The sequence below is a fragment of the Chiloscyllium punctatum genome, chromosome 15, assembly GCF_047496795.1.
Source record: "Chiloscyllium punctatum isolate Juve2018m chromosome 15, sChiPun1.3, whole genome shotgun sequence".
Taxonomy (NCBI): domain Eukaryota; kingdom Metazoa; phylum Chordata; class Chondrichthyes; order Orectolobiformes; family Hemiscylliidae; genus Chiloscyllium; species Chiloscyllium punctatum.
In genome coordinates, this window is record NC_092753.1 from 30,754,326 (window position 1) to 30,773,572 (window position 19,247).

The 19,247-nt window shown below is 42.8% G+C and overlaps 1 protein-coding gene across 1 annotated transcript in view; it reads right to left on the reverse strand.

Moving 5' to 3' along the window:
- LOC140486164 (ribose-phosphate pyrophosphokinase 2) overlaps positions 1-19,247 on the reverse strand; it is a 37,209-nt gene that overhangs the window by 11,874 nt on the left and 6,088 nt on the right. Inside the window, exon 2 of the mRNA XM_072584866.1 lies at positions 4,254-4,437. Within this exon, the coding sequence (XP_072440967.1) occupies positions 4,254-4,437 (184 nt within the window). The remainder of the gene's footprint in view (positions 1-4,253; positions 4,438-19,247) is intronic.

The following is a 19,247-nucleotide window of genomic DNA, read 5'->3' on the forward strand; positions in this document are numbered from 1 at the left end:
CAACGTACCCCTCGTTGCATTAGAGCCAGTGTCAATACCAGAAACTTGGCTGCTCGTGCTACGTTCCCCTGAGAATCCATCACCCCCTACATTTTCCAGAGAAAAAAAATCACAGAACTTTTTAAAAGTTACATTCTCAAGTGAACGTTAACAATAGGTTTGCCCAGATAATGCAGTTAAGGTGCGAGCTTGCCCTGTGTGTGACTATTTGTGCCCTAATGTTCAGACGGATTCTAACCCAAAAAAACTGATTTACAGAATCTTTCATAGACTCACAGAGTTTTTGAGCAAAATAAAATGTAATTCTGCATTTACACATTCACCCCTCAGATTTATATGCATGGCTGCACATGTGTATGTGCCTATGGGGGCGTGGGGGAGTGTATCTATGTGTCTGTGTACCCAACAAACCACTTCAGTAAAACAGAAGTCATCTCAACTACTTGAGTTACACTTTAATCCTTTCAAAGATGAACTATAAACAGCCCCTTTGAGCACCAAGTTTCCCAAACTAAACTAGTCCCATTTGCCTGCATTTGGCCCATGTCCCTCCAAACCTTTGCTATTCCTGTACTTATCCAAATGTCTTTTTACATGTAACCGTACCTGCATCCATCACTTCCTCTGGCAGTTCATTCCACACACTAAACACCATAGTGTGAAGAAGTTGCCACTTAGGCCTGTTTTAAATCTTTCTCCTCTCACCTTAAACAATATGCCCCCTAGTTTTGAACTGAAGCAGAATTAGTGTATGCACACTGTAGGCAGTTACTTCAATAAATATCATACAAGTTTAAAAGCATTTTCCTCCTTATGAACGGGGGTGGAAAGGAGTGGGTCAAGGTGAGATCACCAGATTTGACAATACAAATTATCACTATCAAAGTTTATTGATAGCGCCTCAGTGACAAAACATAAACAAGCAAATAGCTTTTTATTTCATCCAAACAATTCTCCTCTAAATTGGGTAATCTTGACACAGATATAGAGGATGTTGGCTTTGACAGCTCAAATCATCTATCACTCATTTGTCCACATTACTGTCCAAAAGTATGGTCTAACTACACGGAGGAAAATAGTTGTTTTAGAAATTTACCAGAAATCAAATTCCTTGAAAGCAAACTTTACATCAGACAGAGACGACACGAACTGCTGAAAGATTTTGAAGCTAAGTGCATAGTGACTGAAGTATGCAGTAGTTGGAGAGATGCTATTGAACATTTCCACAGACTTTAAGACAGACAAGTAGCAGAATATATAACTAGATTGTGACTGTCCAGACTCATTTCATGTACAATCAGAGTAGCAGAAAAATTCACATCAGTCAGGTTGTCTCTAGCATCAGATTCCTGAGGTGAAGGGTCTAGATTTAACACAGCCTTTTACTTGTCACAAAAGTCAGTGGCTATTACTCGTGCTATACCTATTTTTCAATATTAATTGAGTTAATCTTCAAAGAATCTTTCAGAGTCAGAGTCAATCTGTAGAGGTAAACTAATTATTCCCCCGTCACTGGGAGAGAGCCATCATACTTTATATAGTTTCTAACTTGCTTCTGAAAGAAAATTGTTCCTATTCATGAATTGCAAACAGTTTCCAGTCAAAACTTGCACCCTCAAACGTTCCCTTGCCTCCAACCCCACAAACAGTTACCCCTGAATAGTTGCATCAGGTTACCATGCAATCAGATAGAACAACAGTTCATACAAACAGGATCCAAGACACCAAAAGCAAAAGATTGGTGTACAAATATTGGTTCACTTATTGACTGTGGAGCAGGCCAATGTCAGAAATACCATGACAGCAACTAATGTTATATAGCAATGAACGTGATAAACATTTAAAATGAATTAGCCAACAGTGCGCTGGTACGTATATCGGTATCTGAACAGATTGTTTCCAACTTGTAAAACGTATACTTTTTCAAAAAAAACCCAAAAGGTATTGTGCAAATAGTAACTCTAATATTGGCAGTATATAAAAAAACTGAAAAATGTTGACAGAAGAGCAATGACCAAATATACTAACAGGAAAACGAAGTTTGAGATGAAAAGCACAAGATCTTTGTAATACGTACATTCAAGTCGTAAGATTGTACTTCAGTATCACAGGGCATTGGTGAGACCACATTGGGGGTACAGTTTACAGTATTATATCTTTGTAAATCTTTATTTAAGGAAGAATGGATTTGTGTTGGAAGCAGTTCAGAGGTTCAATTGATCTGCAATAGGAAGGGTGCTCTGAAACCTGAGGGGATGCAGAAAATATTTACAAGGATGTTGCTGGGGTTGGAAGGTTTGAGCTACAGTGAGAGGCTGACAAGGCTGGGCTATTTTGCCTAGAAGTCGAGGGTGATCTTCATAGAGGTTTATCAAATCATAAGGGGTATGGATAGGGTGAATAGCCAAGGTCTTTTCCCCAGGATAGAGAAGTCCAAAACTAGAGGTTTAAGGTGAGAGGGGCAAGATATAAAAGGGACAACATATTTTACACAGTGGGTGGTGCATGTATGAAATGAGCTGCCAGAGGAGGTCGTGGAGGTGGTATAATTACATGATAGTTACATGAATTGAAAGGATTTAGAGGGATATGGGTGAAATGCTGACAAATGGGACTAGATTATTTTAGGATATCTGGTCGACATGGATGAGTGGGACCGAAGGGTCTGTTTTTGTGCTGTACATCTCTATGACTGACTAGAATAGTATGGAAATCTGGTTGGCATGGAGGAGTTGGACTTTTCCTTGCTGTATGATGCTGGCTCTGACTAAGATCTGAAGATGGCATGTTATCTTGTGAAGAAGGCAAGGCTTGTATCCTATGGAGTTTCATAGACTGACAGATGGCTTGATTAAGGAAAGCAAGGGGTGAATGGAGTTAGGCAGGAATGTAGATGAGGTAACAATGGTTCAGAACACATGGACTCCTTTCCATTCAAAGCCTATATATCATATGTATGAACAGGAATGGAAGGTTATACAGGAACTGTATACTTTATTAGTTCAGCCATAATATGAGTACTGTGCACAGTTCTGATCACCTCATCAGAGAAAGGATGTAATTACATGAGAGAAAGTGCAGATATGAACTGTGAGGATGTTGTCTTGACTCTGAAAATATAACCAAAGAAACAGTGGCTCAGTGGTTAGCACTGCTGTCTCACAGGGCCAGGGACCTGGGTTCGATTCCAGCATCGGGCGACTGTCAGTGTTGATTTTGCACAAATCTCAGTGTCTGTATGGGTTTTCTCCGGGTGCTCTGGTTTCCTCCCACAATCCAAAGATGTGTAGGTTAGGTGAATTGGTCATGCGAAATTGTCCACAGTATTCAGGTATGCATAGGTTAGGTTCATTAGTCGGAGTAAACGTAGAGTAATAGGGTAGGGGAATGAGTCTGGGTGGGATACTCTTCAGTGTGGACTTGTTGGGCCAAATGGCCTGTTTCCACACTGTAGGGATTCTGGGATTCTAAGAAAGATTGGATACATTGGGGTTGCCCATTTTGGAACAAGGAGAGTTTTGTGGTGTTCAAGGTTGTGAGAGCATATTTATCTTCGCATCAATGTCAGCGACTAAGGAGCATAAACTTAAACTGATTGCTAAAAATATTAGAGGAATAGTAGTAATAGTAATAACCAGAGTAATAACTTTTTTCTCTAGGAGGGTGGTTGGGGTCTCAAACTCATTTCGTGAAACAGCAATAGATGTGGAAACCCTCAACCTACTTTTAAGCAACTGCCTAGATATGAACCTTAACTGTAGCCCTTTCACATGGAAGGCCAAATATGAAAGTGGGATTAGGCGGACTGATTCAGTTCTCAATTTGTGCAGAAAGGATGGGGCAAATGGTCTCCTTCTGTACTGCAATTTTCACAAAATTCTGAACTGCATTTCAAAAACATGCTTTGGAAATATTCTTTATCAAAAACTACTTTCAAACAATCATCTTGATGAACAAAAGGCACAATCTCAACAGGATATTCAGGAATTTGTAAATAAAAAAAGTCCAAGAATTGACATTCGTCAGTTGCCAGATCAAAACCATAATCTGTGTAGTTAATGGAACCAAGATTTCTCCCCATAAAATGTTTTCAATTATACTTCACGTAGGCACACCGTTTTTCCCCATAAATGAAATGAACCGCAACTATCTTAATTGAACCTGTTATTGTTCTACTACATATCTGTTCTATGAATCATATTGTGCACCAGTTTCCTCTCATCTCTCCTACAATCCAACCAAAAAACTGTTACCTTGTCTTTTTTGTCTTGTCGTGCGTAGGGAAAACAAGGAATAACTGCAGTGACTCGAGAGGATGATGCAAATTTGCAGGCATTGATCATGATTAACAGCTCTATCAAATTATCATTGATTTCCCCACAGCCACTTTGGATTATGTATACATCTTCTCCTCGCACACTCTCCCCAATTTCCACACTGCAAAACAAAACAAAATGGATGAGTTATTACTTTAAGAAAGCTCCACAAAAGAGATTAAAAACACTATTCATTTTCCAGATAAGTGCTGTTGAGAGGTCAATGTTTTGTCAGGTATTTGGACTAAAAAATGTAGTTTAAAACAAGGTAAAATGGAGCAGGTGACTTCCTACAATTTGTGCTAAGTGTATATCAATGTGACTTGGCTGCCCAGGGAACTGGGGCTCAGGTCACGTTCTGGTAGAACCAAAATGCCAGCTTTCACACCCAAAAGAACATGCAATGGAAGAAAAAGTGAAACAGAGGCCAATGCCAGCACAATGGAAAAAAAACTGTTCTGTTAGCCCCCAGACAAGAAAAAGTGTATAAATTTAAGGATGCTGGAAACTTTGCCTCGCCAGAAATCTTCATCACTGGAGTTGACCTTGCTGCTGAAAGTAATTTCAAGGATTCCCAGAAGACCAAGTGAATCAATTTCTAGCGAATGCTGGACTTTCCAATTCAGTGAAACAAGGAGGAGGTAGCCTTTTGGAAGCTGGGAGAAACTTCAAATTGAATCCTGCAAAGACCCAGATTCTGTCGAAAGCACACTAAGGCGGCAGTTTTGGGGGTGACCCAGGAATTGGTAGTGGTTTTGCCATGTTAGGAAGTGAGTGGAGGAGGGATGACAATATATTTTGTTATTTTGTGTATTAGTTAATATCAGTCCGAGGCACGGTTTCCCAATTTGTTCCAGTTCCAAACTCTTAAGGTTCCAAGTAAGGAGGGGGGAACAAACTAGCTCCCATTCTTAAAATGCTAAATTATTGAGAGATCCCTAAATTGATCCCCTGGAATGTAAATACCATTTCATAAATGAATTGGTCTCTGCATGAATGCTATTGCTACCAATAAATAAAGTAGCTTGTTCCATAACTATTGCCATTTAAGATGTTTAACCTATCAGATATCTAGATCAGGTTAAACAACCTGAATTTAATGCTCAAAGATGGGTGCCTGCTGCACTGTATGATTTTATGAAAGTTAAAAATGTTGTATGGACAAGGAATATCTTCACTGCAACTATGTACCAGGGCTTTCAAAAAAAATTATCGCTCTGCCTGAAACTAAAACTGCCCGAAAGGAAAACCAAACGACTGACGTTCACATCTTTTGAATGAAGTAACTTAGTTCTACTATGAAGGATGTTTCCCAGCATTCAATAAGTGGGATATAATAAATGTTGTGTTGCTTCATATAGTATTTTAAATCTAGAACTACTGCTAGATTTTCCAAAGACTTAGGATTCTTCATGAAACAAACGTAATATTAACTGAGAGAGCAGACTTGTTCTGGTTGAAAAATTAAAAGTGTAGTCTGAGGATTTTTGCATCACTTGGTCACTAAACCAAGACAATTTTTTTAAGCATCAAAAAGCCACTCAACGATAAGTTTATTAAACAGACTCAGTGTACTAAAAATTACTTTTTTAGCAACTCAAATTCCCAGGTGTAAGTACACTTAATCCAACCAAGAAATGGAAAGGGTTGGGGGGGTGGGGGGTGTGGGAAAGAATATAGCCAGGTATTCCACACCCAATTATCATCAATTACATACAGCACCTTCAACAAAATAAAGCATTCCAAAGCACTTCACAGGAAGATTACAAAACAAAGTATTATGTTGAGTCGCACAAAGAGATATTAGTTAAGATGGCCTGGAGCTTGCTGAAGGAGGTAAGCTTTAAAAAGTGGAGTGTCGAGTGGCCTAAAGGTGTAAGCAGGGTATTCCAGAGCTTGGAGCCAAACAACTGAACGTGCAGCGATTAAAATTAGAGATGGCAAGAAGCTCAAATTGAGTGCAGATATCTCAGAGGGCTGAGAAGCTGGAGGAGATAGGTACAATCAAGATCACAAAAGGGATTTGAAAGTAAGGATAGCATTTTAAAGCCAAGATGTTGCATGATCAGGATCCAAGGAAGGTCAGTGAGCAACAGGGTAACAGGGGAATGGGACTTCTGAGTGTTAAGATATGGCCAGCACAGTTTTAGATAACTTCAAATCTGTAAGTGGTAGAATGTAGAAGATCTGCCAGACATACATTGGAATAGCACAGAGCAGTGGTAATGAAGGCATGAATGAAGCTTTCAGTTACATAATGAACAAGGCAAAAGTCAGACCATATTATAAAAGGTACAAATAGGTTGTTTTAACCATAGAACAAATAGAAGGTTAAAAGTTCGCCTGGAGACGAAATATGATACTAAAAGATACAAACAAACTGATTTAAAATCAGATTGTTGCCAGGAAGATTAATGGAGTCTGTAGCTAGGGAACAGTGTTTGAGAGATTTAAATTACACACAAAATTTAGGTTCAGTTACAGAATGGAAGGGACACAGCATGATTGCAATGACATCATTCAACTTAAAGACTTTCAAGGAAGGGATTACAGTTTAGAAAAGACTATTTTATTTTCGGTCTGCTTTTTTTCCATTTGCAGTTATAGAATTAATATCAACAAAAAGGTAAAAACCAATAAAGCTCCTCCTCTGCCACAGTTCTTCTACATTTGCTAAATGTGCAAACAGGACAGAGAGCACAGGAACACTTGTGGAATAACTACTTTTTTGGAGGATCAGCAATGACCTGATGCATTAAGCAGTCTTCTCTGCACTGTAATAATTCTACGATGTTTCATCAGTGTTCTGCAGAAATAGCAATGCAACATTCACAAAAGCAACAATCCCAGGGAGAACTTCACTAATGGTGAAATATTAGCTTGAACTAAATGGGGTCTTGCCACCTAATATTTCCAGTTGGCCAATACAAAACTTACTATGCCCAAACAGAGGCAGCTTTCTATGAATTACTAAAACTTCTAAATGTAGAATGCGGGCTGTGCCAGTATTTGATGCCCATCCTTAAATGCTCTTGAACTGATACGTCTACTAGTCTCAAAAATAGATTAGTGAATCAGAGATTTTTACCACAAATTTTTTTAATTCCAGATGTTACTGAATCCAGATTTCACTACATTTTTTCAGTGAGCTTTGAAAGTATGTCTCCAGAACATTATCAGTCAAATGACATTACCCTTGGCTCTCCACACAGTTCACCTACCTTCACAGTACTGGTTTGATAGAGGCCTATTTTATATATTGACCGCCATTGGTTTGTAGTGAATTAGTCACCATATAATCCAATTTTTATTATGTGATTACGTAAATATCACAAATCACTGACTCCTGTCATAATCTGTCAACCAAACCAGTAACCACTAAAGAATAAAACGTAAATTGTTCTTGCCTTATGACAGAAAATTGAGGTAACAAAGTTAGAAATAAAAAAAAAGTAACTATGTATGTTGTCAGAAGTAACCAAAGTCAGATTACCCTAAAAAACCAGATTTGAATATTCCCACCACAGACTTATGCCTCTGCTGTGTCTCCCAAGCAGCAAAGCTTATTTTAAGCAACAACAACAAAACAAAACCACAACTGGCTGGAGAAATGAAATCTCTCATCAGGCAACTGCTTTCAGAGACATTTTGCAGCACTCCTCAAAACTTACAAAGCTTGGTTTTAATTATATGTAGTTGAATCATAGCACAGTATGTAGAACAAATTGGTAATTGGTATTCGGTCAGAACTTTCCCTTTTCACGAGTTTTAACTTAACCAGCCACTAATTAGTTTCACATGGATTTTCATTCATTCTAACTGGGTTCTGAACAGGCGTCCTTTCAGAGAATAGCAGTCCTGGAATCTAACCTCTACCATTCGGAATCATAAAACATGCTGACGGCCCGGTACATGACAGAATCTAGCCAAGGTGAGATATAGGTTAATATCAATCACAAATTTGCAGAGATATGCAAGCCATAATCTTTGAACTACTGTACATACAGCCCAGCCGTTCTGTCCCACTTATGATGCTTATTCATTATTCATGATGTTTACATTTTATGGGCCAAAGATTTGGAAACGATTTATTGGAATGCGTTTATCAGAACTGTCACTTTAATACCACAATCTATTAGTAATGAAAACATATAGGGACCAGGAAATTTCATACCTTCCAAGAGGGCCAAATACCAAATGTAGGCCATAAAAACAGGAAGCTTGACCACTCAGTCTTATCGCACTGTCACGACAGTGCAGCTGCCATTTAAAGCAGAATACCATGTTTACGTCACGAACATGACAGCCCCGTAACTGAATCTCAAACTTAGTGTAAGCTTGTATATTCAGTCCTCATTGTCCACTTATTTGTTACCTGTGGATTCGCATACTCAGAGGTCGGACCCAGACCCCATTCTCATTTCACCATACTGTCTAGTTCAGTCTGCCTTTGTAAAACAAAGGACGACAATTGGTTTACCAAGGAGTGGTGTCTGTGTTTTTGTTAAACCACAGGAAGTCCTTGTCCCATCCCTCATGGATGACAGGCTTGAGCATAGAGATATAAAACATAAATTTCACCCATCACACCAGTGCACTGCACCCTTCTGTCCAAGACAAAATTTGTATCCAGTAACTAAAATCAGTAACTGCTCACCAGCCAGATACAGTCAAAAAGTACAAAATTAAGTAATGTTACTTAATCATAGCATTTAGTGGCATCTCCATTGGTTCATGACATTTCTTTTGCAGTTACTGGACAGAGAAGATCATGTAAATTGCAGCTTTTCTGGTTCTGAAAGCAAAGACTCTGCAGTCAAACTAGGCTAACACGAGCACATACTCTTCACACTATGATTAGGAAGGAGATGTCTCAATAGTTTGTCACAGGCACTATGCTTGCCCTTGTCCCTTTTCAGGGTCATAATCCTTGTGACACATCCATGATATGACCACCTCCCTCCAGAGACTGAAATTTGTGTAAGTTTGTAGGAGTGCAGGTTTCCATGTTTGATACATTCAGGCAGTATTACATTAGCACCAGGCTCTTTGCTCATTGTAAGTAAGTTAAATACCATTAAGGATTTGGCACCTATCTCTGCCATGACATGCTTTGTAAAGTGTCTAGACCTTCCTTGGTGAAGGAGTTCCACAAAAAGTAAAACTCAAAGTAGTGTGCCACCATCTGTCCAACTGTGTATGGCATTTGGTGACAGCTTCCTTATCTTTGTTTTTGATAGCCAAATTCTTTGATGAACGTTGATTTCATTTCTTCAGAATTTCCTGGGTTGAAAGGTATTTGGATATTCTGGTAATATTTTAACCAATATTCTTGGGGTACTACTTAATAGTTTGTTCACTTTACGTAGCCTAATGCAGAGTCATCTTGCATGGATCTCTGTCAATTAATTGAGTGTATTGCGTGGCTTTCAGGTTCCATCGTTGTATGTCAGCCTTGAACCATTTACATTTTTCCACTCTTGCTCAGAGACTGCCAGCTCAACTGAGCCAAGGAAATGATTTTCAAAACTAGGTAGCTAGTATGGCTGATGGCACTCTGCTTACAATGAAATGCTTCAAAGATTGCATCCGAAACCTACTGTACACAAGGGAGTGATCTGTACCAGTTGGTCTTATTAAAGCTGAGATTGAGAATGTGGTTCTGACTCACATCCAGTATCCAATTGGTTTAAATGTCCTGATCTTGAATGTCTTCAGGACACACAGTACCATAGTATGTTCTGAAGGAGGTGCAAGTAACAGAAAGCTCATGGTAGCAGCAAACCTCAACTAATATCTGCCCCTTCCCAGGCCACAATACTAGAGATAGGATGGGCATGTCTTTGTACCACTCATGTTGTAGTACAGTTGACTTTTAATCACTCTCTGAAATAGCCTAGTAAGCCAGTGAGCTCAAGGTCATGCTTGCAATGCCTATATCTATGACTGAAGTAAGAAAATAAATCTCCATGAATTACTGATGTTCTGATTTGGAGATTCTACAGATAGAAGTGGCAAATTCTTCAAAGAACTGTGGGTTCTTTATGCTGTGTCGCCTCTGGAACACAATAAAACACTGAAGTAAAGGTATTCATGAGGTTAACTAACTCTGAGTGGGGATGTAGATGGAGAGAATATGTCTTAAACCAGCTTTTTTGAGGTGGGAGAGATTTGTTTCAATAAGGAGAACAGTACATTTCTTAAACCAAAGAAAACACACTGCTGATGTGTTTCCTCTGCCTGATGGACATGTAATTTTTAAAATTTCAGTGATCCACTCTCAGCAAGACTCATTTCTCGAATTCAGACTACCAAGTTCCATATCAATCACAGCTGTTTTGTACACATTATTATTGAGCTACACATTGACTGTCAAGCCTGTGCACATGCTCCTAACCAAAAATGTTTTTTTTTAATTGGTTAAATGCTATGGATTTGGTTCACTTGTTGTGCACAAAACCTAAGCTTCAAACACTCACTGAAGCAGATGGGCCACACTGTGTCAGTGCCCTACTGATCAGACACTGCCCAATGTGAGGTGGGCAGTGGCTGACCAGTGGGATGTAATGATGCCTGCCACCACTGGTGACAGCACACAACAACCAGACTTTTTGTTCCTTTGCCTTCAACTCTCCCTAAGTGTCCTGAAAGCTAAGAAACTTTGGGTCATGAATGCCAAGGTATGTTAAAGTATCAGCAGTTTGGACACTATAAATTGGTACCAAATGTTTGGAGTTCCTCTTGGAGGTTTAGCTTTGCGCCACAAGAGATCCAATTTCTCCGCAATGACATGAGGAGACACAGCTGCTGACAGAGGTTATTTACTAACAAGGAGAGCCTTCACAACTGGCTCTCTTCATGGTGCTGCTGTGCATAGACTAAAAATAGGACAACCCGTACATCAAAGCTGGAAGTGTGCTAACTCTCCTTATTCACACACTATACACATCACTGGATGCACATTGACTAAATATTTACCCCTCAACTAACATTAAAATTGATCTGATCATTTCTGTCAATGATATTTGTGCAAGATGGCTCTCGCCTTTCTCAAAATTGTAACATCACTTTACACATGCGGAGGCTGTCAAACATACCACAATAACATTATGAAAGATCCAACATCTATACATGGCATACATCCACCACACATCTACCATCAAACTTAAGCATTGGCCTTATTAGAGAATGTGATTAACTTTTGTTTGTATTGGTCTTCAAAGCTTTATTCAAAAATATTCATTAATATAGTTCTCTCAAGACAATAAACAATACTGATTCAAACCAAGAATGAAGAGATAGAAGAAATCCAAGAGCAATAATAAGAGAAAATTCGCTGACACGCTATATTAGAAGGTTGAATTTCAGGTTTTATTAAATAAAGTTGTGGACTGAGCAGAGATACATTTATGTTGAGCAGAAGCTATCAAAGTGCTTGTGGGAAAAGGACTGAAAGGTTTTGTTGAAAACGAGATGAAAGGTTGAGAGAAGACATGTGGAGCTTAAACACCAACAATGACCTATTTGTGCTGAATTTTTATAATGCCAGTGACATATTCATACTCAATTTACAATTACCTCCAGTGGAACATAATCAAAGTAATAAAAAGAACATTTCTCAAGTGGACCAGTCAGATTTCAATAAAGAAACACAATACTGGGTAGCTAACAATCGAAGTAAATTTCATTCATCCAAATTATGAGTGACAAACATAACATTGTTTGGGTATGCTTATAAGCATTAAAAGTGAATAAATTGGGTAATAAATTATTCTGATGGTTTCAAGTTGTACTAAAGGAAAGCAATTTTGCATAAAACACTTGGATTGATTGTCACATTTTGGCATGGGAGGATTGGAGATTCTGTCTGAAATATCCTGATCGGCAGAATACCAGGTATCTTGAATTTTACAGTGTTTACGTAGTGCTTTTGATGGAATAAAATATCACAAGGAAATTACAAAACACAGTGTGAGGTGATAGTAAATGTACTAAAGCTTGGTCAGGAAGAATTTTTAAAGGATGAAAAAGAGGTAGAGAGTTTTGGAGAGGGAAATAATGGTTGAGGTCCAAGCAGCTAAAGCCATGGATAGCCATGGAAGAGGCCAGAATTAGAGGAGTGTGGGTATGTAGGATGGGGAAAGGTGAGTCCATCAAGGCATTTGAAAGAAGTTCAGAATTTTAAAAACAAGGTATTGCTTAACTAGGAGTCACTGTGGGCCAGTAAGTACAGTGTGGACTAAGAGATGAACAGTTAAGTCAAGATCTTGTCCAATTGTTCAAGGCAACTTCCAAGATACAATTGTAAGAGAGCAGGGGCTACATCACCAGCAATTTTAGCTTAGATGATGAGCTGAAAAGATACAGCTTGAAAGAAAAATGGAAAGCACCGATCCTTGGGTCCACTACCTTTCATCATTTATATAAACGATTTGGATATGAGCAGAAGAGATATGGTTACTAAGTTTGCATATCACACCAAAATTGGGGTGCAGTGGACAGCGAAGGTTGCTTCGGATTACAACGGGATCTTGACCAGATGGGCTGAGTGGCAGATGGAGTTTAATTTAGATAAATGAGAGGGGCTGCATTTTGGGAAAGCAAATCTTAGCAGGACTTATACACTTAATGGTAAGATCATGAGGAGTGCTGCTGAACAAAGGGACCTTGGAGTGAGGTTCATAGCTCCTTGAAAGTAGAGTCGCAGGTAGATAGGATAGTGAAGATGACGTTTGGTATGGTTTCCTTTATTGGTCAGAGTATTGAGTACAGGAGCTGGGAGGTCATGTTGCAGCAGTACAGGACATTGATTAGGCCACTTTTGGAATATTGCATGCAATTCTGGTCTCCTTCCTATTGGAAAGATGTTGTGAAACTTGAAAGGGTTCAGAAAAGATTTACAAGGACACTGCCAGGATTAGAGGATTTGAGATATAGGGAGAGGTTGAATAGGCTGGGGCTTTTTTCCCTGGAGCGTTGGAGGCTGAAGGGTGACCTTATAGAGGTTTATAAAATCATGAGGGGTATGGATAGGGTAAACAGACAAGGTATTTTCCCTGGGGTTGGGGGTTTGGGGGGAGGGGAAAGAGAAGTCCAGAACTAGAGGGCATAGATTTGGGGTGAGAGATGAAAGATATAAAGAGAGACCCAAGGGGCAACTTTTTCACGCAGAAGGTGGCACATTTGTGGAATGAGCTGCCAGAGGAAGTGGTGCAGGCCGGTACAATTGCAAAATTTAAGAGGCATCTGGATGGGTATATGAGTAGGAAGGGTTTGGAGGAATATGGGCTGTGTGCTGGCAGGTGGGACTAGAAAGGACGTTGATTAGGCATAGTCAACATGGTTTTGTGAAGGGTAGGTAAAAACAATAACTGCAGATGCTGGAAACCAAATACTGGATTAGTGGTGCTGGAAGAGTGCAGCAGTTCAGGCAGCATCCAACAAGCAGCGATGCTGCCTGAACTGCTGCGCTCTTCCAGCACCACTAATCCAGTATTTGTGAAGGGTAGGTCATGCCTCTCAAACTTTGAGTGATCAAACAGATGGAGGAGGGTAAAGCAGTTGATATGGTGTATGTGGATTTCAGAAAGGCATTTGATAAGGTTCCCCACGGTAGGTTATTGTACAAAATACAGAGGTGTGGGATTGAGGGTGATTTAGCAGTTTGGATCAGAAATTGGCTAGCTGAAAGAAGACAGAGTGTAGTGGTTGATGGGAAATGTTCATCCTGGAGTTCAGTTACTACTGGTGTACCGCAAGGATCTGTTTTGGGTCCACTGCTGTTTGTCATGGTTATAAATGACCTGGATGTTGCGTAGAAGGATGGGTTAATAAATATGTGGATGAAACTAAGGTCGATGGAGTTGTGGATAATGCAGGAGAAGGTTGCAGGTTACAAAGAGGCATAGATAAGCTGCAGAGCTGAGCTGAGTGGTGGGAAATGGAGTTTAATGTGGAAAAGTGGGAGGTGATTCACATTGAAAGGAGCAACAGAAATAAAGAGAACTGGGCTAATGGCAAGATTCTTGGCAGTGTAGACGAGCAGAGAGATCTTGGTGTTCATGTACATAGATTCTTGAAAGTTGCTACCCAGATTGATATGGTTGTTAAGAAGGTATACGGTGTGTTAGTTTCATTGATAGTGGGATTGAGTTTCGGAGCCACAAGGTCACATTGCAGCTGTACAAAACTCTGGTGTGGCCGCACTCAGAGTATCGCCTACAGTTCAGGTCACCACATTTCCTTAAAGTAGAGGAAGTCAAGATGGGACCTGATAAAGATTTACAAAACTATGAAGTGGGGGGGGGGGGGCACAGATAAGGGGAAAGATTTTTCTTAGCTCCCTTAATAGAGGGATCAATAACTGGGGATATAGACAAGATAAAAGGCAGCATATTTAGAAGGGATTTAAGGAAGGATTATTTCACCCAAAGTGTGTGGGGGGTATATGATACCCATTACATGAGAGGAATAGTAGTGGGAATCACTTCAACATTCATGAAGTTAGATGATCACTTGAAATGCCATAACAATGGGCCAAGTCCTGGAAAATGGCACTAAATCAGTGCGTGGTGACCAGCACTGATGATGGGCCAGAAGACCTCTTTCTGGGTTGTAAATCTCTATGACTTTAAGAGGTGACAAGGAGCATCTCATGGTCACAGTTGTGGTTCAATAACGTTGTACTGAGAGCACCTCCTAGCTAGCAAACCCTTTCAGATACAAATTCAGAAGTTTCAGAAAGATTTCCTCAAAGCCAACGGTTATGGAGATGATCATAATACATCATTATATGTAAGATTTCTCAATACTGATCTGTTCAAAACAAAATTTAAATTCAAGGAATGGATTCCAGTTTAAATGTCGGCTTGAGACATTGGGTTAAGGCAAGAACTGGATAGAGGCACAAAACAAAAATAATAAGTGTTAAGTTGCAGTAACAGGTCATTTTTTTTTTGTAAAGATCGATGCCAGACCACTATTTACGCAGATCATTGTTTGCTTCATGATTTTGAAAAAGCATTAGCTTTCACATGGGCATACAGTGCTATTTTAAACAAAGTTCACTAATCCACGTACTCTTATAAAGTGAGCAAACGTTTGGCAACCTAATCCATGCCAGACAAGCCTTAACCTGTCCTTGCTAAACTAAAGAGACCTGTAGCCTCAAACACTGGCTGCATTATGCATTATAGTTTACAAGGCACATTACCAACAGCAACAATTGCCTTTAAAAATTGCTGAACACTTGTCACTAAGCTTTAAATGTAAAGTTAATCATTAATCTCTTATTTCAGTTTTGCAGCAGTTTGACGAAACCTCAGCTGCTAACCTTCTAGTCACATCAGAAAGCAGTGAGAAAACAGAGAACGATCTTTTTGAAAAAATGGCAATTTATAAGTCACCTTCGATCCCTTTCAAAGCTGCATCGTCTTGTTGGCCACTCTTTTGTCAATGGGAATAATTGCTTTCCATCAACTGTCAGGTTATTCACAATTTTAAAGACTCTTATCAAATCTGCTCTCATCACTTTCCCCAAGGTCACTATGTAACTTTCACTTGAATGTCATCTTCAAACTGCACAGGCTTTTCAAAGACTAATTTAATTAATCCCCAAAACCCATTATGTGCAGATCATTTTATTTTGAAACTTAGTGTTCTCGTACAGATGAGCAACTAAGTTATTAACCCAGGAGTATCAAGCTTAGAAAATCATTGCCTCAATTTGAAAGTTCAGCCGTTATCCTAGATTATAGCATAGCTTTCTTTCAATCACATCAGAAATACAGTAAAAGATTATTCTTCCAAACATTAAAAATTAGAACTGTTTAAGTAATCATATGACTTTTGAAATGTTAATTTCATCTTGCTGCACTAATTATATTGACCCTGTGAAGTAAATCACAACGCAAACACTAGGTCATTGAACCAATTAAAGCTTGGATAAACAATTTTCCATTGTATCCTCACATTTCTGATTAGAGAAAGATCTTCCAGAATCACACTGTTCTTGGTTTGTAGATACATTTTGGCCAGAAAGCATTAATTTCCCTCTCCCACCTTAATACTTACAAATCCCGCAAAACAAAATAACTTTCAATGATTTGCATATTTAATATGAAGAAACATCTAAATGCCCTTTATAAAGTAAAAGAAAACAAAAATGGATGTCAATAAACTAAGACTATTAAAGAGGTGCAATTTAAATACAGTCTAAAGAAATGGAGCGAAGGAATTCATAATTCCATAGTTTATAAAGCTGAAGATATAGCCTAAACATTGTCAATTTCTGCTACCTACTGTGCAAACTAATTCACATCTAAATAAGACGTGGAGATGCCGGAGTTGGATTGGGGTGGACACAGTCAAGAATCAAATGACAACACATTTATCTGGTTACCAACAGGTTTAGCTGAAACGGCAAGCTTTTGGAGCTCAGCTCCGTCCTCATGCGTCTTTGTAAACAAAGTTAACAACTTTAAAACTAGCTGTCCTTGTTGAATTCTTTAGTCAGTTAGGAGATAGACGACTAATTAAAATGCAAAATCCAGATTCCTTTCAAGTCTTTGTCTCTTGATAATTAAAAGTTTTATCAATATACAAGAGTTACACTTCACTCTCCCCACAAACACCCTGATGATAATTGAAGTAGATACCTGTGTACTGCAAATGAAACCAAATTCCAAACCAATCCTCACTCCCTACCCCTTCATGTAGAGCTGATGGCATTTTGCTGGTACGGTACTGTACGTGCTTTCCACTACCACAGGTCACTCTCCAGCGACTTCACTTCCGAGCCCTGATCATCACTGCGATGGATCATCAACACTGCTCGCTGGGCAACCTTCGCATTCTCAGCGGGACAGGCAGGGAAAATAAAAAGCAGGGCTGCCTTTCCTCTCCTAACTCACCATGGGGCTGATAAAGTTGAGTAGCACTGGTAGAATAGTTAAAAAGATGGAGAGGGGGAGAGGGGGAGAAGGGGGAGAAGGGGGAGAGGGTATGTGTGAACTCTGCTGCCAGTCTCGGACCAAGACAGGAAGGTGGATGGGAGGGCTGAGCACCTCACATGTCCTCACATCAAGAGCGGGAGAAGACAAGGCTGGGGTCTGACAGGGCTTTAGCAGAGAGGGGGTGAGACGAGAGAGAGGGGGGACAGAAAGGGGAGTGGGGGAGGGCGGACAGAAAGGGGAGTGGGGGAGGGCGGACAGAAAGGGGAGAGACTGAGGGGGGGGAGGGGGGGGGAGGAGAGGGACTGAGGGGGGAGGGACAGGGGCGGGGGGGGGGACAGGGACGGGGGGGGTAGAGGGACGGGGGGGGGGAAGAGGGGGGGGGGGAAGAGAGGGACGGGGGGGGAGGGGGACGGGGGTGGGGGGGGGAGTGAGACGGGGGGGGGGGGGAGTGAGACGGGGGGGGGAAATGAGACGGGGGGGGGGGGGGGGGAGTGAGACGGGGGGGGGGGGAGTGAGACGGGGGGGGGGGGGAGTGAGACGGGGGGGGGGGGGAGTGAGACGGGGGGGGGGGGGGAGTGAGACGGGGGGGGGGGGGGGAGTGAGACGGGGGGGGGGGGGAAGAGTGAGACGGGGGGGGGGGGAAGAGTGAGACGGGGGGGGGGGGAAGAGTGAGACGGGGGGGGGGGGAAGAGTGAGACGGGGGGGGGGGGGAGAGTGAGACGGGGGGGGGGGGGGAGGTGAGACGGGGGGGGGAGAGAGTGAGACGGGGGGGGGGGAGAGTGAGACGGGGGGGGGGGGGGAGAGTGAGACGGGGGGGGGGGGAGAGTGAGACGGGGGGGGGGGGGGAGAGTGAGACGGGGGGGAGGGGAGAGTGAGACGGGGGGGAGGGGAGAGTGAGACGGGGGGGGGGGGGAGAGAGACGGGGGTGGGGGAGAGAGACGGGGGTGGGGGGAGAGAGACGGGGGTGGGGGAGAGAGACGGGGGTGGTGGGGGAGAGAGACGGGGGTGGGGGAGAGAGACGGGGGTGGGGGAGAGAGACGGGGGTGGGGAGAGAGACGGGGGTGGGGGAGAGAGACGGGGGTGGGGAGAGAGACGGGGGTGGGGGAGAGAGACGGGGGTGGGGGAGAGAGACGGGGGTGGGGGAGAGAGACGGGGGTGGGGGAGAGAGACGGGGGTGGGGGAGAGAGACGGGGGTGGGGGAGAGAGACGGGGGTGGGGGAGAGAGACGGGGGTGGGGGAGAGAGACGGGGGTGGGGGAGAGAGACGGGGGTGGGGGAGAGAGACGGGGGTGGGGGAGAGAGACGGGGGTGGGGAGAGAGACGGGGTGGGGGAGAGAGACGGGGGTGGGGGGAGAGAGACGGGGGTGGGGGAGAGAGACGGGGGTGGGGGAGAGAGACGGGGGGTGGGGGAGAGAGACGGGGGTGGGGGAGAGAGACGGGGGTGGGGGGAGAGAGACGGGGGGGGGGGAGTGAGACGGGGGGGGGGGGGGAGTGAGACGGGGGGGGGGGGGGAGTGAGACGGGGGGGGGGGGGGGAGAGTGAGACGGGGGGGGGGGGGGAGTGAGACGGGGGGGGGGGGAGTGAGACGGGGGGGGGGGAGTGAGACGGGGGGGGGGGGAGTGAGACGGGGGGGGGGGGAGAGTGAGACGGGGGGGGGGGGAGAGTGAGACGGGGGGGGGGGGAAGAGTGAGACGGGGGGGGGGGGGAGAGTGAGACGGGGGGGGGGGAAGAGTGAGACGGGGGGGGGGGAGAGTGAGACGGGGGGGGGGGGAGAGTGAGACGGGGGGGGGGGAGAGTGAGACGGGGGGGGGGAGAGAGTGAGACGGGGGGGGGGGAGAGTGAGACGGGGGGGGGGGGGGAGAGTGAGACGGGGGGGGGGGAGAGTGAGACGGGGGGGGGGGAGAGTGAGACGGGGGGGAGGGGGAGAGTGAGACGGGGGGGAGGGGAGAGTGAGACGGGGGGGGGGGGGGGGAGAGAGA